This window comes from Heptranchias perlo, chromosome X (assembly GCF_035084215.1).
Source record: "Heptranchias perlo isolate sHepPer1 chromosome X, sHepPer1.hap1, whole genome shotgun sequence".
NCBI lineage: Eukaryota > Metazoa > Chordata > Chondrichthyes > Hexanchiformes > Hexanchidae > Heptranchias > Heptranchias perlo.
Window position 1 is genome coordinate 12,851,600 of NC_090370.1, and position 20,162 is coordinate 12,871,761.

General features: G+C 46.1%; 1 protein-coding gene and 1 long non-coding RNA gene across 3 annotated transcripts in view; both read left to right on the top strand.

Moving 5' to 3' along the window:
* The window catches only part of pou6f1 (POU class 6 homeobox 1), a 182,637-nt gene that overhangs the window by 122,489 nt on the left and 39,986 nt on the right, over positions 1-20,162 (top strand). For both annotated transcript variants that reach the window (XM_067976741.1, XM_067976742.1), the window contains exons 9-10: positions 3,817-3,946; positions 13,558-13,726. In XM_067976741.1, the coding sequence (XP_067832842.1) occupies positions 3,817-3,946; positions 13,558-13,726 (299 nt within the window). The remainder of the gene's footprint in view (positions 1-3,816; positions 3,947-13,557; positions 13,727-20,162) is intronic.
* LOC137307289 (uncharacterized) lies at positions 7,621-10,538 on the top strand. Its single transcript, XR_010959096.1, has 2 exons — positions 7,621-7,993; positions 8,129-10,538. It is a non-coding gene; the product is annotated as an uncharacterized lncRNA (long non-coding RNA).

Consider the following 20,162-nt stretch of genomic DNA (forward strand, 5'->3'; position numbering starts at 1 on the left):
ACAAAGGGTTTAATTTTGAAGCAAACAGCTTTTAATTATAACCTGTATGATATTGAAGAAGAACTTGCATTTATATAGCACCTTTCACAACCTCCGGGCCTCCCAAAGTGCTTTACAACCAATGAAGTACTTTTTTGCAGTGTAGTCACTGTTGTAATGTAGGAAACATGGCAGTGAATTTGCGCACAACAAGATTCCACAAACAGCAATGTGATAATGACCAGATAATCTTTTTTTAATGGTGTTGGTTGAGGGATAAATATTGGCCAGGACAGTTGACTGTTAGAACTGGCTCGAATTATCATTTGGATTTTGTTGATAGTTAGAAAATGTGAATGCTCTAATTACTAACAACTGTCAGACAGACAAAGAAAATCTTTCCTCTACTTAATTTGAGGTTCCCCCCCCTGCCAAAGTTAAAAACAAATGAGTTGAATTTTGAAAACTCTAGTTATTGCCTGTGTTTTGTTGATGTAGCTGACAGGAGAGCGGGGAAGGAAAGGCAGGAAGGAGATGCACATCTAGGAACCAATCTCAATACACCAATTCAGAGACCCTTTATAAAGTCACAAATCAATGCTACCAGATGGGGGACTACCCGCACGTGCGTGCGCACACGGAACAGTGTCCTGAGCCTCCCTTCACTGCCGACAGGAACCAGGAATCTACCAGTGAGAGATATTTCATATTCCACCCCCAGTTTTACCAAACCTCAGGTTCCACCTCCACAGTGATCCCAGATCAAAAGACCTCCCACACTGCCAAACTTTAGCAGTCCCACTGCAATACTTGTCAAACTTCAGTTTCTGTCAAATTCCAGGACCATTCCCCAGAGCTATCAAAGCACAGGACTGCACACAAGCGCAACTAAACCTCACCCTCTCCTCCCCAATACTACTAAATACTAGATATCAACCTCCAACTGGTGCATCTCACATACCAGCTTTCTGTCTGGTAAAGCATAATTAAGTACATAGATACAGGAAATTTTCACAGAATACAAAAATATCCCAAAGCAGCAATAAACAACCCTGAATACCATTTAAGAAAAACAGAATTGGATTTATTCAGTCACTGTAAATCAATGGCCCTGATGTTATCCCTCTACATAGCATAAACACCGCCTATTGTTATAAAATAGTGAATCCTTTGACTCACTGCGAGCAGTACCACAGGAGATTTACTCTGATATATTAAAATTCTGGCAACTGCACGCACACTCTTAATTCCTGTGTCACAATTTTGTCCTGCTTCATGACACCTTGTAACGCCTGCTTATATTATTTTTAATGAGTAATGCTGCAGTACCTGCTTTTATTGTTCTACTTTCAGTTCTCCAACCAGTAGGTGGTGCTGCTACCTTTTCTACCTTTCCCTCCCAGCTCCCTTCACTGGAACCCCTGAGCCTCTTTGCTGCCTGCAATTGCATGAAAAAAGTGGGAAAATATTTTACTGTAATCCATTTAATTTATCATTTATTTTTAAAAATGTTACATTTTTAGATCACCATCCTGTAGTGTCTCCCCTTCACTCCCTCCTGAGGCCTACAGCCTGCTCTCACCCCTGCTGCCCTAAGACAATTTGCCCTTTTGCTAGCCCTGACCTATTTTTGGTCCTCTTTGTTCACTCCTGAGGCCTGCAGCTGCCCACTCTCTACCAGTTCCTGCTAATATTCCTACATATTTTTAGAACTTTAATGGGACTGGACATCTTAAATGGCTTCTCCACCTTTCTTCACACATTTCCAGTTTAAATAACAGGGGCTTCCCCAAAGTCATAGAGAAGCCATTTAGCACCTCCACCCCCATTTCAAAAACCACTTCCCCATTAGGGCCAGCAATGGGCTTTTGATCTACACCCATGGGTTCTCATAAAGGCTTCCCCACCACTTGGGTGAAGCTCGTATTATCTAAACTGCAAATACTTTAAATAATAAGGTGTTCCCCAAATCTTAGGCTGGAAGGAGAATTTAAGGCTCCTGATCCCTTGTCCTGCCCAAGCACCCATCCCTCGCCATTTCCCTCTTCCGTCTACCACTCACCCCAAGCACCCTAAACATTCATAACTTCCACCCTCAGTTTTTCCTTCTAGTAAGCATCCATGGCTACCCCTCTCTCCTTTCCATCTCACTTTTACCACCTCCTACCTCCCTTACGCCTATGCCTTCCTACCCCTTCCCTCCTAACGCATCTCACCCCAACCATGAGCATCTATGCTTTCTCATGCTGTTGTACCATCTTTTGCCACACTTACCCTGAATGCCTTCCTTCCTGCCACCCACCACTCCCTTCTAACTCAAGTGCCCAAACTTGCCCACATTTCCACTCCTAGCACCATTTGCTACTCCCATCCTCCATGTCCAGGCCTTCCTGCCAGTTGCCATTCACTTCTACTGCTTTCCAACCAAGGGCCCACACCTCCCCCATCATCCTGCTCTCCTAACATCTTGATTCCAGCACCACCAGCCACTACTACCAAATCAGATTAATTTTTGTGCTACATATGTAGTGTGTGACAATCTGGCTGTGACATACACACTTGTGATGTGCTATATACAAAACTTCTACAGAGATATTATTTTTGCTATACTAGCAATCTAGGATCAGGAGTGGAGTTTCTGATGTTTACCACGGCCTCATGACAGTGGTTCACCATCACTATAATAGAAAATTTACTGAAGCACTATATCGCATGACTAATGAAGTAAAAATATCAAACATTTTGCTGATACTGAAAGATACAGACCTCACCAATGCAATATTTGTAACACACTTTACTTACTACTTTATAAAACTTGCTTAAGGTGCAAGTAACTTTGTTCTTCCCTTCCCAAAACCTCTTATTCACAGTTATTTACATTATAAAGTATATATTTTTTCTACCTCCCATGGTGTATTTGCAGTAATTTGTTTTTCTCTTACTACTTTTTCTGAGTTATTTATGTGATTATATAAAAAAAGTTTTCCTTTGCTTCCCTTGTGGATTTGCCATTCTTGCTGAAGATTGTTTTTGATGTAGCTCTGTATTAGGGACTTTCCCATTGTCAAGTGTCCAGTGAGCAGGTGGTCCTTCACCATGGTCTGGGCCATAAAGAATTTAAATATTATGATGGTTATATGATGAGGTTTGGATGACGGTTGCCTTGGCTATATAGTTATTCAGTGAACAGTTGAAGAGTGAGGGCCGGAGTGGATAATGTGGAACACTGACTTTTTTTTTAGTGCAGTTTTAAAATTGTATTTGTACTTAGTTGAAAGCAATTTGCATGCACGTTGGTTATGTTAAGCACCATTGAATGCTCATTCATATAACTTTTGTCACTTTCTATTTGTTGCAGAAAGAACTAACCAGTTGTATATAACCTACCTGTTATTTCCTCACAGATGGCAGGATGGTATAGTATAGAGTGCCAGGAACTGAGTGTCACAAAGTTGGTCACAAGAAAATATGTTGAAACAAGATCTGCTATTTCATCAACTTATTGGTCAGTTTGGCAGGCTGGTTGGATAACAGGCTTCAATGGCAGCTTTCTTGCACTCTTAGTCCTTACGCAGCGTAATATAGGTATGGAAATCTTGATTAAAAGCCATACCCTTGAAAGATCTCTGCAAAGTTTAACATATGTCACCTCATGAAGAACCTGAAATGTTTGACTGTGGTTTAAAAGACCTGGTGGGCACTGAGAGTTCAAATCCGATTTTCTTTGGGACAACCCATGGGTATTTCAGTGGAGCATCTCTGGTGCTGGGCCAATATGTTCTAAATGGAAATCACAGTAAGCATTCCTGAACATTGTTTCCTCTTTTTTTCTTTCAGGTACAAACTTTTCAGACAATGGCTGCTGTCACGCAACCCAGTGTGACACCAAGCGCAGTCCCTGCACCGACTGAACCCATTACACCAAGCAACACTCCTTCCACTGCCAGTGTTGGACAACTGGTCAGCAGTACGTATTGGACAAAAACAGTCAAATATTATCTGGTACTACATGTGCACAGTTGCTTAATTGATTAATTATTGTGTTGTCCTAGTTATTACTGAATCTGTATATTGACTTTCCATATACCTATAACTATAGTGATTTATAATTCATAAGCCTTGTGTATGCACACATGTGTCAGTAACACCTAATCACATCATCCTGTGATGCCTATCTGAAGGACTTTAAGTAAGCCTAACCATGACAGAAAAGAATGACAATCTTGGTCTCCAAGTTAAGTTGCGCTGGTGCTTATTTATCTCTGAAACCTCCTAAACAAAAGTGTTCAAAGAAAATTCCAAAAAATTTTTTTTAATGCCCCTATGATTTTTCTCCTGGGTTACTCATAGCAGTGTCCAGGAGATTAATCCTTAATTCCTGGAGAGTCCAGGGCAATCCTGGAGGGTTGGCAACTCTACCACAACTGCTAAGAACATAGCTTTTAACATTTTGCAAGGTGGGGAGATTTGCCTCGGTTTGAGGTACTGTCAGGTTTCAATGGGGGGGGGGGGGTGGGGGAAGGCCAGGAAGCTGTATTAGTTAAAAATAAATACTCAACAAAGTATTTATTTTAAATAAGTAGCAGATATCGTGTGACAGTGCTCAGTGAGTTGGAGGATATGCTGTTTTCGAACAATAGGGGTGATTGGCTATGTAATGCACAATGTATTTTCAGGGCCAGCAGCTTATGGTTACTTGGGGACTGAATACACCAAATTCTGTTTTTATTGCATGATTTTTTTTTCCCAGTGTTCTGCGGATCAAATTCTATGACTATTAATTATTCTTTGAAAATGGTAAATGAGCTGCCTTATTTGTTTCTTTACCTGCTTATGCCTTTTTCCTCCCTCAATTACCATTGAGTTGAATGGCACTGCTAATGTATCTTTAGTTTGTTTGCTCCAAACTGGCACACAGTATTGTCCCCAGTTTGCACCTTTTATTCTTTATTCAAAAGGGGGACTTGATTTAAATTTCCTCTGTATAAACCAGGTTCAACTAATGCATTAATGAAGAGGCCTCTTTGTGGAGTTCTCCTTGTACCCCTAAGTGAGAACAGGAGTATGGGAGCAGGAGGACATGACATCATAACGAATGTGGTGAATTAATTTCATTGCTGTAACTCTAACATGAAACTGATATAATAACCCTCCAGACCTGTCAAGTCTCACCATACCTTTGAACTACCCAGTTTTATTGGGAATGTTTCGGCCTTAAACATCGCTGCTAAGAAAAGCACAAGACTACCAAACTGGCAACCTCAGTTAATGTGCTGTTTCCTGCAGAAAACTGCTCTTCCACCATAAGCACAGAACTAGATTCCATCTTTTCAACATATCCCACTTGAGAAAGATGACCCTCACTTGGTTTCAGAGATGAGCGCTTTGTTGTCTGAAAAGTGTAACGTCTTTCTGTGTATCTCTGTTTTTAAAAAAAATACTCTCCATTTTGGTTGGACATATATTCTCAAAGAAATCTTGAATCAATGGAGCCGGCAAGTTACTCCAAAATTTAATGCCAGTGTTGCCGCTGGCAACTTACAGTGAAAATTCCTGAGAATCTCATGAGCGTACACCGGAATGTGTAAACTGGCTCGGAAGTGACGTAGGTAATGGAGGGCCCCGAGAAACATGGGCAGCACTATAAAAGGGTCACAACAGATGTCATTCCTCAGAGTGAGCCTTTGGAGTTGCAGGTAAGTGGAGCATGGTTTTCTCTCCCGATCACTTTTGATAATTACTTTATAAGTTGTTTCCAGTGTTTCCACTATCACGGAGATGTCCACTGAGAAGAGGGCAGCCAGGAAGAGGGAGGGGGACTGCGTAGGTCCTCTCGGAGGAGAGTGAGCTGAGGGGCAGGCTGTTTTGGTAGCAGGAAGGCCAAGCCACGCCATAAAGTTAGACAGGGTGCCTGGAGGGAGTTAGTGCGAATTCTTTAGCCCCACAGACCACTGAACGGTGTCGTAAGAAATTCAGTGACTGGAGCTGACTAGATCAGACACTCGCCATGTTCTTCCTTTCTCCTGAAGATTGTAAACAATTTTACAACACCAAGTTATAGTCCAGCAATTTTATTTTAAATTCACAAGCTTTCGGAGACTTCCTCCTTCCTCAGGTAAATGTTCAGGATCTCCTTGAAGCCTACGCATTTATACATATAGAACAATACATGGTGTTTACAGACTGCCCCTGCAACTGCCCGTTGCCAAGGCAATCACCGTGTTCAGACAGAGAGGTGTCACCTGCAGAACCCCCGAATACACATTCAACAAAAAAACAAACAGGAAAAAAAAAACAGAGAAGAAAAACAGAGAGAGGCAGAAACATCCGGAAGGCAGAGAGAGCCAGCAAATGACCCATTATATTAAAAACAGATAACATTTGTTCGCTGGTGGGGTAACGTGTAGCGTGACATAAACCCAAGATCCCGGTTGAGGCCGTCCTCATGGGTGCGGAACTTGGCTATCAATTTCTGCTCGACGATTTTGCGTTGTCGTGTGTCTCGAAGGCCGCCTTGGAGTACGCTTACCCGAAGGTCGGTGGATGAATGTCCATGACTGCTGAAGTGTTCCCCGACTGGGAGGGAACCCTCCTGTTTGGCGATTGTTGCGCGGTGTCCGTTCATCCGTTGTCGCAGCGTCTGCATGGTCTCGCCAATGTACCATGCTCTGGGGCATCCTTTCCTGCAACGTATGAGGTAGACAACGTTGGCCGAGTCACAGGAGTATGAACCATGCACCTGGTGGGTGGTGTCCTCTCGTGTGATGGTGGTATCTGTGTCGATGATCTGGCATGTCTTGCAGAGGTTACCGTGGCAGGGTTGTGTGGCGTCGTGGACGCTGTTCTCTTGAAAGCTAGGTAATTTGCTGCGAACGATGGTCTGTTTGAGGGCAGTTGCAGGGGCAGTCTGTAAACACCATGTATTGTTCTATATGTATAAATGCGTAGGCTTCAAGGAGATCCTGAACATTTACCTGAGGAAGGAGGAAGTCTCCGAAAGCTTGTGAATTTAAAATAAAATTGCTGGACTATAACTTGGTGTTGTAAAATTGTTTACAATTGTCAACCCCAGTCCATCACCGGCATCTCCACATCATTTCTCCTGAAGGACAGACTTGGACATCAGCAATTTTAACATGTTCTCTGTAACAGCTGCTTAAAAGGTGTTAGCCTTTCAGAGCAGCCTCCTGTTGAGCTGTACCTGCAGAGGCAGGTGACAGGTCTTTAAAATGCAGGATTGGCAGTTGGGCAGTGCAAACAATGGCTAGAATGTGTTAGCTATGTCTGCTTACTTAGGAAGACACCTGGCACCTTGGTGTTAACAAACATCTTTAATCTCTGTCATGATGTGGAGATGCCGGTGATGGACTGGGGTTGACAATTGTAAACAATTTTACAACACCAAGTTATAGTCCAGCAATTTTATTTTAAATTCACAAGCTTTCGGAGGCTACCTCCTTCCTCAGGTGAACATCATTTCCACATCGTTCACCTGAGGAAGGAGGTAGCCTCCGAAAGCTTGTGAATTTAAAATAAAATTGCTGGACTATAACTTGGTGTTGTAAAATTGTTTACAATCTTTAATCTCTGGTTGGGTAGAGAGAGGTTTTAAAAGTGGGACACTGACACCCTAAAGTTAGTCAGGCTGCAAGGGGAAAACCCGATTTTAAGGGCACATCAATCACCCAATCCTATAGTACGTACCCCTGCAAAGTTCCCTAATAACACAGCAACTCACTAGCACAACCCCCCAAACAAGTTGACATCCTAACACCTGCACTTCTCCCACACCAAATCAGCAAACCGACATTCTCAGCCTCACCTACATTTTCTTTTGTCTTTGTAGGGCATGTTGGTGCATAATGCGTGAGAAGAAAATCACGGGGTGGGGGGGGGAGGCATACCTGAGAACTTGACCCCCTCCCCCATGAGGAGAAGACCCTCCAGCTCCTGGGCTGCCACGGCACGTTGCCTATAACGTGAGCCGAGGTTGGCAGCGCCAAGCCACAGCAAGGTGAGTTTCTAGACTCGCACCATGGCAGCACTCTGCACCAGAACACGAACCCAGACTCTCACCCCACTTGAAAAGGAGACTGCACCTGGCGACACATGCTTAACCATTCTGACCTCATCCCTTTTCTTCCCACAGGTCCAGCAAAGCCCAAGCACTCAGTCCTGGAAGGGGAGGAAATGGAGCAGGTGGATGAGAAAGAGGAGGACAGGGAGGAGGAGCAGCTCCGGGGGAAGCAGTGAAAAGGGACCTGTGCCTTCTCATTCTTGCACACCACCATGAGAGAGCAAGAGAACCGGTCCCCTCCCCTCCTCTACGAGTGCTACTTCCTGGCCATAATGACTCTGCAGCAACATCACCCCCTCCCCTGTCACAAGCACCAGCACAGATACAGGCACCTGGGGACACACAGTGAGACAAAGCCTAGTAAGCTACCTGGCTGACTGATAGTTGGGGGGGACCAGGTTGGGTTAGAAGTGGGGCTGATGGCTGAGGGACTACCCACTGAGACTGGGTAAAAGGGGACAATGGAATGAAGAGGCCTGGGACCCATATTTCAGGGGTCCGCCCCTTAAAAGACGTGTGTGATTTGGGGACCATTGCCAGTCAGTTGTGGCAGCTCGCAGCTGTGGCCACACAGGACATTCCTGTGATTTACATCAACATTGTGACCCCCTCCGTGGAAGCCCAGACTGCATCAGTTGCGGCATTGGGTGACAGATTGCAGGGCACGTTAAATCATGCCTTAAGGTCTTTAACTCAAGCGGTCAATCAGGGCCTCCGGATGTTGCTGCAGCCGTAGCACCGGCTATTCAACTGATGCCTGCGGCCACAGATCCAGTGTCTAGTGGGATGGTGTCGGTTGCAGTCCAAGTGGCAGATGCTGCTCACTCTCAGGACGGCAGAACTTCACAGGACTTAGACACGCCCCTCCCCTCGCGCCCAGGGTTCCGTGCTAGTGGAACATGGCAGGCAAGACCGGGTTGCTAAGGAGCTCCCTCCACAGATGTGTCCAGTAGCAGCAGCAGCTCCATTCCAGGAGCCAGCTGCCGTGAGTCAAGTGACATCTCAGCCTCATGCCCCTTCATTCCAGCTTCAGCTGTTCCCTCTTCCCACCTCCCTGATCCCGATGAAACCTCAGACGCAGCAGCAGGGTATTTGGCCGAAAGGCTCGTCTTGGCACCAGGGGAGACGCGGTGCTTCGAAGGATTACAGTGAGCATCTGCTTGCTGAGTCCACCTCCTCCTGCTCCTTCTCTCCCTCGGGCTGTTCTGCACCGTGCCATAACTGCATAGCCAGTTTACTGTTAACTGTTTCTGTGCTGAGTTGCTGACTCTGGCCTGTTTGTTTTTTGACCTATTACTGTGTGACCGTTCCATTGATATTGGCCCAGATTTCCCTGGGGACTTGTGCCATTGTATTGGTGCATCTATGTCGTCGGAACCCTTGAATGGTGCAAAAGACAAATTAGGAATGTTAGTGACTTACACCATCGCTAATGGTGTTCCATATTTTCCTGTGACTTTTGCACCACTCCACTGTTACCCCAAGTCGATAATAGCTGGAAGCTAATTTTCATAGCTCCGCCCACTGAAAACCATGGCGATCGCAATTTTGCTGGATTCTCTCCATTTTTCACACCGCTACTACTTAGACTTGAAAATAACAGCGCTGGTGGCCTGGCAATGGTGTAATTTATAGCTAATTTATAAAAATAAATCGCTCAAACAATTAAGCACGGGCTGGCCTGAGGCTACAGAGCAGACCCGTGGAATCTCCGTACTCAAATCAATGATGTGTTCTAAGTGGAAGCAAGCCAACTGATTCCAGAGAAATGATCGGCCTGTGGGGTTAGCACTTTGGATGAGTGCCGTGCTTTGGATTTGCATTAAAAACAATATTAAATTTTACAATTGCCACCTAGTTGATGTATTCGCTGTGAAAAAATGGCCGCCCTACTTCCAATTTATAGCCATCCTTGCTGCAGCGTATTCTAATTACAAATGCAGGAAAATATGGAGGAACGTATTGACGCGCTGGACGGCTAAATTTATAGTCTAAGTTACCAATCTCGCCATCGCAGGAAAATCTCGGCCAATATTTTTTTTACCTGCAATTACTGAGAACTGTTTGATAATGCTGTCAGTCTGTTTTAAGTCATTGATCCCTGTTTGTCTGCGGAAAGATATTTATTAGGGATGAACAAACGCTTAAGACAGTATTTACAGGAAAATATTTTTAAAGTTGCAATACCTTTTTACAGTTTAAGACTTAACTACCTCTACACTGTCATTGATGCTGGCCTTTTGTCAATGGCCACATCTTTGTTAAGCTTCACATTGAACTAATGTTCCACAGAGAATCTTTATATATTGCACTGAATGTCAGAACTGTGACAGTCCACCTGTTATTTTACTGCTCAGTGATGTAGAAGGGTCTGGACCACCCCATCTGTGTTTTCGATCTGAAAGTACACTTTTTTGAGGTTTGTTGTTTATTGAAGCCCGTTTGTGCACCGTTGTTTGAATAAAAGTGTAATTGTTTCTTACATTGTCTAGTCTGTCAGGCTTTGCAATCACAGCCCCATAGGGAACAGTCCATGCACAAATGGTTGAGAGTTACCGATGTCAGTTCGCTTTGCCTTGGGGAGGGGTTCTGAAGGTAGGAGCAAGCAGTTGCTGAACACCTCTGCTAGGTACTCCCCTGGCCATCATCCCTGGGTTCTGGGTCGTCCAGCTTGCACTCCTCAGGTTCCGCAGGCTCCTCAGCTGCCATGTCTAAGCTGTGCCCTTCCAGCAAGTCAAAATTGTGCAGCGCACAGCAGACCACAACAATCTTTGCCATGCTGTGTGGCCCACGCTGCAGGACACCTCCCAACCTGTCCAGGCACCTGACGCGGGCTTTCAGGACCCTAATGGTCCTCCGTCACCTGTCAGGTCGCTACACATGCACGATTATAGTGTTCCTGTGTTGCATTGTGGGTGACACGGAATGGTGTCATTAGCCATGGCTTCGGGGGGGGTAGGCCTTCTCCTCCAGGATCCATCCATCCAGTTGGCCCTCCTCGCTGAATAGGAGAGTGATGGTGGAATGGTAGAGGATAAAGGAGTCATGGCAGCTTCCTGGATACTCTGCATTGACGCCTGCAAAGGATTCTGCACGTCACAGACAATTTGCACATTTAATGAGTACCCCCCCCCCCCACCGATAATGAATGCAGCTGGAGCTTTAAGCGGCATGTGGGTTCGATCCCTGACTGCACCCTAAGGAAGCCAGCAAGCTGGTAGAAGTTGATGTCTCTTTGCACCACAGGGGACATGCCATTTTGGATTGTCAGATCCCCTTCAGAAGAGGGCACCGGTCACCTGTCGAATGCAGGCAACTCCCTGGCATTGCAAAGATCTCTGGTGGATGTTTGGACCGATCCAGAGCCGTAAAAATTGAGCGCCACGCCACTTCATCTCCATTCATAACGCTCTGCGGGAAGTAGAATGCGGCTTCAGGTCTTCCTGCAGAATTTCACACAGATAGCCAATTACTTCACTCATGAGGCACAGTCTCCACACGCACTGCTTCTCCGACAGGTCCTGGTACAACCATCCTGCCCAGTACACTCCCTGGAGAGGGCACTAGCGAGTGCGTTGCAGTCTCGTGGCATGGTATCTCACTTGCTGAGCCTCCAGCCTCTACTCCTTCTCTTCATCCTTCCTTAAAAAGCTGAATACAGGAATGCCCATTGGAAAGGCCATTGCAGCTCCTTAGTCCTTCTGAAGACTTTGAGAAGGATGGGGGTTCGAAAAATATTGGCTTCAGAAACTCACAGGACTCTCAGGAAAACTTTAGTTGTCAAAGAAACAAGCCAAAAAAAAAGTGGAAAAAAATCGTTACAGAACAGCAAAGTTTGGAAACTCCTCCCGCCCTAAGAGTCATAAATCACGCTGGTATCAGGTGACCTTGGGCCCTGCTGCGCCTGGGTTTCTCAGCGTAACTCTACAGCCACCAGAAAACCAGCATAAATCCAGGAAATTTGTGCGAGCTGCTCTTTTGCATGGGGGCAGAGTGTTCGTAGCATACAAACCAGCGTAAGTCACACCTGAATTTCCTTGATCATTTGTACTAAAACTCACCATAAGCTGTACTTAAGCCGTTATTTCAGCATAAGTTTCCAGGAAATTTCGGGCCATTATTTCCATTTGTGACCTTGCCAGTCGTGAACCCACAGGTATTTATAGTTTTGGACTGTAAAGCCCTGATTTTAACTCTGGGCGGGTGGGGCTGAGGCAGACGGTAAACTGTCCTGACCACGAAAGCATAAGGCCGGGGAGATTTTAACTCCTGGGCCTCATCTGCATGTCCCCAGTCAGTTTCCTGCCCAAAACCAGCGAGAAGCGGCAACTGGGCCGGTGGACGGGAGCGCAATGTCTGGTGGCAGGAGGCTACCACCAGGGACCTGAAGGAACCAAGGGGGTAGTCTGGGGCAGCGGAGGCCTAAACTTTGTTTGTGAGGCGTGGAGGAGAACTCCTGCTCCTCCTGGCCCCACAAGCAAAGTCAAAAAAAGTAAAAAGACGCACCTTTTTGGGACTCTTCTGGCCCTGACTCCTCTTTCCGCTAGGTTGAGCTGGTGGGAAAGTTGCAACTGCTCAGGTCCACAGTTAAAATAGCAGTTGGGCCCCGGTGAAGTCATTGGAGTCCAAGCTGCATATTTAAAGAAGGAGCCCGCTGGTTCCGGCAGGTGTCCTTCTTGCCTGCTCAGAAGAGCAGGTTAAAATCATAGCCTGTGGGATCAATGGGGGACATTGGTGCGTGAGTTCACAAGTGATTTTAAATGCCTGGTTTCCGCCGGGCAGGCAGGGTTAAAATTGCCCCTCAAGAGTCTGGCTGTCTCCTAACAATGACTAAGTAATCTCAAAGAATCCCAGTTATGCAGCAAATCTAATTGTTTTCTGACAAAGGAATCCTATGTGAAATATTATAGGAACATAGGAACAGGAGTAGGCCATTCAGCCCCTCGTGCCTGCTCCGCCATTTGATAAGATCATGGCTGATCTGTGGTCTAACTCCACATACCTGCCTTTGGCCCATATCCCTTAATACCTTTGGTTGCCAAAAAGCTATCTATCTCAGATTTAAATTTAGCAATTGAGCTAGCATCAATTGCCATTTGCGGAAGAGAGTTCCAAACTTCTACCACCCTTTGTGTGTAGAAATGTTTTCTAATCTCACTCCTGAAAGGTCTGGCTCTAATTTTTAGACTGTGCCCCCTACTCCTAGAATCCCCAACCAGCGGAAATAGTTTCTCTCTATCCACCCTATCCGTTCCCCTTAATATCTTATAAACTTCGATCAGATCACCCCTTAACCTTCTAAACTCCAGAGAATACAACCCCAATTTGTGTAATCTCTCCTCGTAACTTAACCCTTGAAGTCCGGGTATCATTCTAGTAAACCTATGCTGCACTCCCTCCAAGGCCAATATGTCCTTCCGAAGGTGCAGTGCCCAGAACTGCTCACAGTACTCCAGGTGCGGTCTAACCAGGGTTTTGTATATTGTCTCTTGTTTCTTCAGAGCCTCAAAATGCACCCACCGAGGTGGATGGAATAAACCTGGAAGAGATTCGCGAATTTGCAAAAAATTTTAAGATACGTCGACTTTCTCTTGGACTGACACAGACACAGGTTGGACAGGCACTGAGTGCTGCAGAGGGGCCAGCGTACAGCCAGTCAGCCATCTGCAGGTAACACAACCACCTCGGTGGTATTCCGAACTAAGCAGGTGGCGCGTGAAGTAATACTTAACAGGAGAAACTAAATAAAGGGAGGAATCATTTCAGTGCAAGGATAAAAAGAAAATATCGCAAAGTGCTGAAAATATACAGCAGGTCAGTCACCATCTGGAATCAAGCAAAACATTAATTTTTTAGTTGGGTTCCTTCATCAGAACTGGAACTACTTTAAAATTAATATAACTTCCCTGTTTCAATCAGCCACTTCAAACCAGCATACTCATCACTGAACTGAGGTCAACAGTGGGCTCCATAGAAAGCAGTGCAGATCGGCACCCTTTCTAATCCTCAATGTTAATTGAAAGATGGCTAAATCTGGAAACTTTAGTGCAAGCTTCCGGTTCTCCACAAAGGAGGGGAAATTACAATTGATTCAAAATATCTTCTATATGGCAGGAGACTTTTGATGTCTTAATGGTTCACTCGGTTAGGCCAGTGAGCAGCTGAGACATACAGGCAAGAAAGATTCCAAGTTCGATTCCTGGTTTGTGCTGAGTTAGCTGATCTCAGGTGTTGCTGTTGGCCTCAACATCCCTGGATTAGTGAGGGAAGAATTGTTCCAGGGTTCTTGCTCCTGATTGCTATCCAGCAACTCCTGCTGGAACAGGATCGGGCTCAGTTCTGATGGACCTCATGGTCAAATAGCTTGCTGACCCTCGCTGCGATCAAATGAAAAATGACCACTTGAATGAGGTACTGAAGGGTAACTACTGTTGGTGGAACTATACCTGAGTGCAGGAGAGGAGGAAGGTAGGGGATGGAAAAAATTGGAGGATGGAGAAAAAAGGTAGGAGTTTTGTTTACCCCCTGACATTGAAAGTACTTCCCCCACATTTAATTTCTCCTTTAATCTGCACGTTAATGAAATTGTGATAGTAAAATAGATTCAGCCTATGATTTCCAGATATAGATGGAAGTGGATTTAAAAGGCCTACTTTCCAAGTTTTTACAGAAAGCTCATTTCTCAGCTGATTTTGATCATTTTCTGTTTTGTTTTTGTTGTTGTTGATAACTCCTTCACCATCTGCCTTTGTGCCTTTTGCTATGGGGTCCTCATTACCCCCCTCCCCATTCTAAAGACAACAACATGGGAATACCCCTATATCTGTTTTTTTATGAAGGAAGACAAGGAGCAGCAAAAGAAAGCCAAGCAGGTCAGGCAGCACAGCAAGCGCATGGCAACCACCCAACAGTCCCCCCACTCCAGAAATTACAGACCAAGGTGCTCTTAGCTTCAATTGATCCAGGACATTCAATTGACTTCAATTTTACTAGGGCTCCTTGGTGCCACACTCGGTCAAATGCTGCCTTGATGTCAAGGGCAGTCACTCTCACCTCACCTCTGGAATTCAGCTCATTTCTCCATGTTTGGACCAAGGCTGTAATGAGGTCTGGAGCCGAGTGGTCCTGGCGGAACCCAAACTGAGCATTGGTGAGCAGGTTATTGGTGAGTAAGTGCCGCTTGATAGCACTGTCGACGACACCTTCCATCACTTTGCTGATGATTGAGAGTAGACTGATGGGGCGGTAATTGGCCGGATTGGATTTGTCCTGCTTTTTGTGGACAGGACATACCTGGGCAATTTTCCACATTGTCGGGTAGATACCAGTGTAGTAGCTGTACTGGAACAGCTTGGCTAGAGGCGCAGCTAGTTCTGGAGCACAAGTCTTCAGCACTACAGCCGGGATGTTGTCGGGGCCCATAGCCTTTGTTGTATCCAATGCACTCAGCCGTTTCTTGATATCACGTGGAGTGAATTGGCTGAAGACTGGCTTCTGTGATGGTGGGGATATCAGGAGGAGGCAGAGATGGATCATCCACTCTGCAACCATCTTCAGCCAGAAGTGCCAACACTTCAGCCTTGTCTTTTGCACTCACGTGCTGGACTCTGCCATCATTGAGGATGGGGATGTTCACAGAGCCTCCTCCTCCCGTTAGTTGTTTAATTGTCCACCACCGGATGTGGCAGGACTTTGATCTGATCCGTTGGTTGTGGAATCGCTTAGCTCTGTCTGTAGCATGTTGCTTCTGCTGTTTAGCATGCATGTAGTCCTGAGTTGTAGCTTCACCAGGTTGACATCTCATTTTTAGGTACTCCTGGTGCTGCTCCTGGCATGCTCTTCTACACTCCTCATTGAACGAGGGTTGATCCCCTGGCTTGTTGGTAATGGTAGAGTGAGGAATATGCCAGGCCATGAGGTTACAGATTGTGCTGGAATACAATTCTGCTGCTGCTGATGGCGCACAGCGCCTCATGGATGCCCAGTTTTGAGCTGCTAGATCTGTTCTGAATCTATTCCATTTAGCATGGTAGTAGTGCCACACAACACGTTGGATGGTGTCCTCAGTGCGAAGATGGGACTTCGTCTCCACAAGGACTGTCTACATGGGATTAGAGTAGACAGGGCTGATGGCCGGCGCAGACACGATGGGCCGAAGGGCCTCTATCCATGCTGTATAACTCTATGACTCTATGGTGGTCACTCCTACCAATACTGTCATGGACAGACGCATCTACGACAGGTAGGTTGGTGAGGACGAGGTCAAGTAGGTTTTTCCCTCGTGTTGGTTCGCTCACCACCTGCCGCAGGCCCAGTGTGGCAGCTATGTCCTTCAGGACTCAGCCAGTAGTGGTGCTGCCGAGCCACTCTTGGTGATGGACAGTGAAGTCCCCCACCCAGAGTACATTCTGTGCCCTTGCTACCTCCACATGGTGCTTAACATGGAGGAAGACTGATTCATCAGCTGAGGGAGGGCGGTAGGTGGTAATCAGCAGGAGGTTTCCTTGCCCATCTTTGACCTGATGCCATGAGATTTTATGGGGTCTGGTGTCAATGTTGAGGACTCGCAGGGCCACTCCCTCTTGACTGTATATCACTGTACCGCCACCTCTGGTGGGTCTGTCCTGTCCCTACCCGCAGGACAGACCCACTAGAGGATGGTGATGGAAGAGTCTGGGACATTGGCTGAAAGGTATGATTCTGTGAGTATGGCTAGGTCAGGCTGTTGCTTGACTAGTCTGTGGGACAGCTCTCCCAATTTTGGCACAAATCCCCAGATGTTAGTGAGGAGGACTTTGCAGGGTCGAATGGGCTTGGTTTGCCTTTGTCGTGTCTGGTGCCTAGTGGTCCGTCGGTTTTATTCTTATGACTTTTTGTAGCGAGATCGTGGCTTGCTAGGCCATTTCAGAGGGCCATTAAGAATCGACCACATTGCTATGGAGTCTTATATAGGCCAGACCGGTTTCCTTCCCTAAAGGTATTTAGTGAACCAGTATAGGTTTTTACAACAATCCGGTAGTTTCATGGCCACCATTATTGGTGCTAGTTTTTTTTTATTTCCTGATTTTATTTAATTAATTGAATTTAAATTCCCCAGCTGCTGTGTCAGGATTTGAACTCATGACTCCAGATTACTAGTCCAGTAACATAACCACTATGCTACCATACCCTGAATTCTAGAGGTGTGGTGAGAGTGACTGCCTTTGATATCAAGGCAGCATTTGATCAAGTGTAACACCAAGGAGCCCTAGTAAAATTGAAGTCAATGGGAATCAGGGGGAAAACTCTCCAGCGGCTGGAGTCATACCTAGCACAAAGGAAGATGGTAGTGGTTGTTGGAGGCCAATCGTCTCAGCCCCAGGACACTGCTGCAGGAGTTCCTCAGGGCAGTGTCCTTGGCCCAACCATCTTCAGCTGCTTCATCAATGACCTTCCCTCCATCATAAGGTCAGAAATGGGGATGTTCGCTGATGACTGCACAGTGTTCAGTTCCATTCACAACCCCTCAGATAATGAAGCAGTCCGTGCCCGCATGCAGCAAGACCTGGACAACATCCAGGCTTGGGCTCATAAGTAGCAAATGACATTTGCGCCAGACAAGTGCCAGGCAATGACCATCTCCAACAATTGTAAACAATTTTACAACACCAAGTTATAGTCCAACAATTTTATTTGAAATTCACAAGCTTTCGGAGGCTTCCTCCTTCGTCAGGTGAATGTTGTGGAAAATGATCATCTCCAACAAGAGAGAGTCTAACCACCTCCCCTTGACATTCAACGGCATTACCATCGCCGAATTCCCCACCATCAACATCCTGGGGGTCACCATTGACCAGAAACTTAACTGGACCAGCCACATAAATACTGTGGCTACAAGAGCAGGTCAGAGGCTGGGTATTCTGTGGCCAGTGACTCACCTCCTGACTCCCCAAAGCCTTTCCACCATCTACAAGGCACAAGTCAGGAGTATGATGGAATATTCTCCACTTGCCTGGATGAGTGCAGCTCCAACAACACTCAAGAAGCTCGACACCATCCAGGACAAAGCAGCCCACTTGATTGGTACCTCATCCACCACCCTAAACATTCACTCCCTTCATCACCGGCGCACTGTGGCTGCAGTGTGTACCATCCACAGGATGCACTGCAGCAACTCGCCAAGGCTTCTTCGACAGCACCTCCCAAACCCGCGACCTCTACCATCTAGAAGGACAAGAGCAGCAGGCACATGGGAACACCACCACCCGCACGTTCCCCTCCAAGTTACACGCCATCCCGACTTGGAAATATATCGCCGTTCCTTCATTGTTGCTGGGTCAAAATCCTGGAACTCCCTTCCTAACAACACTGTGGGAGAACAGTCACCACACGGACTGCAGCGGTTCAAGAAGGCGGCTCACCACCATCTTCTCAAGGGGCAATTAGGGATGGGCAATAAATGCCGGCCTCGCCAGTGACGCCCACATCCCATGAACAAATGAAAAAAAAAGGAACAGTGCTTGCAGAGGCTGCCCTTCACAAAGGGAGTCACGAGTGACAGGTCAGATGCTACAGCCTAATTCCACCACAGGCACAGCACAAAGATCATAACAATCCTAAACAGTTCTAGGGTGCCACTGGAGACATCAGTAACGTTAGTACCCAATAAAATGACTACAAAAGCTGCCGGAATATTGTTAAAATCTTAACTGGTTTACTAACATCATTCAGGGAAGGAACCTGCCATCCCTACTCGGTCTGACCTACATGAGACTCCAGTCCCACACTACATGGTTGACTTTTAATGCCCTCTAAAGTGGCCTAGCAAGCCAGTCAGTTGTACAATCGCTATGAAGGCAGCCTATCACCTCAGGGCAACTAGGAACCGGCAAAAGTGGCCTTGCTAGTGTCACTCACATTCTGAGAACAGATTATTTTTAAAAAGCCAGTCAACTGTGTAAAGGCACATTAAGCAAATCACAGATTGTGCTAGAGCTAGCAATTTCATCCATTTCCTTGTAGACGATTAACAGCATTTCAGGCACTGCAATTTTGCCAAGTTTACAGAGTGGCAAGATTTCCCAAGTAGATTGCACCCATATGACCATTGAACTCCCTCCACTAGCTATATCAACTGAAAAGTATTCCACTCTTGGAATGTCTGACTTCTTTGCAACCAGCAGCACTGCATCCTGGAAGTTGCCATAGTACCTTCATTCTAAAGACAGTCCAGCGTGCCAGCAGTCTTTCACCCAGAGGGGCAAGTGTCTGGGTGGCTCTTGGGAGATCAAGGTTACGCTTTAGAGCCATGGCTGATGACCCTGTGCGGTTTCCCCAGAACACCAGCTGAGCAACTGGCTCTTGATCACTTTCTTTCATGCAGTATCACTGAAAGCATGACATGCTGTGTCGGAGTGCTTCTGAAGAACCACGGATTAGTCAGGCCTTCACACCCATCTGTGCCATTGGGCCTGTTGTTACAACCTACCTTGAGAGTTGGAGCTTCTGCAAGCACTAGTCGTCTGCTAAAGTGAGGTGGCCCTCAAACTGTTTATTTAATCTTACCTTGCCCTTTAAATGAACTTTCACTTTTGGTTGATCCTCTGGATTGCCATTTGGAAGTGGTGCTGTACTGGCATAAAGGCCAGAAAAAGACATGGGAGGTATTAACAGCACTCCCACTTCATTTGCATATTATCATAAAGCTTCCGCCCCAGGCCTAGGAGAAATGCATATCATTTACACGTGGGGTGGAGACTCCATGTTACGCACATAGATTGTCACTGACGCAAAAGTCATCCCCGAGAACTGTTGCCATCTTCAAAAGACCATCATAATTGGATTGTGCACACTTTGAAGCTATAAGCCCTTTATGCAGCAATGGGTTCATATTCAGATTGTCCTACATGCTGAGTTACTGATCTTAACAGTGTTGAATTGGAGAGGCACAGAATGGAAGCCAGAACTTGCCCATCAGGAGGGAGACTGTTGTCCTTAAATCATACTTTTGTGCACCTCCTAGTGGTTGGTTCCAGAATGGCATTGGTGGGTTGGCAAGGAATCATCTTAGTGGGGGGAATTCGCAAATAACAAACTGTATATCAAAGTTACTCTTCAACTTTGATTA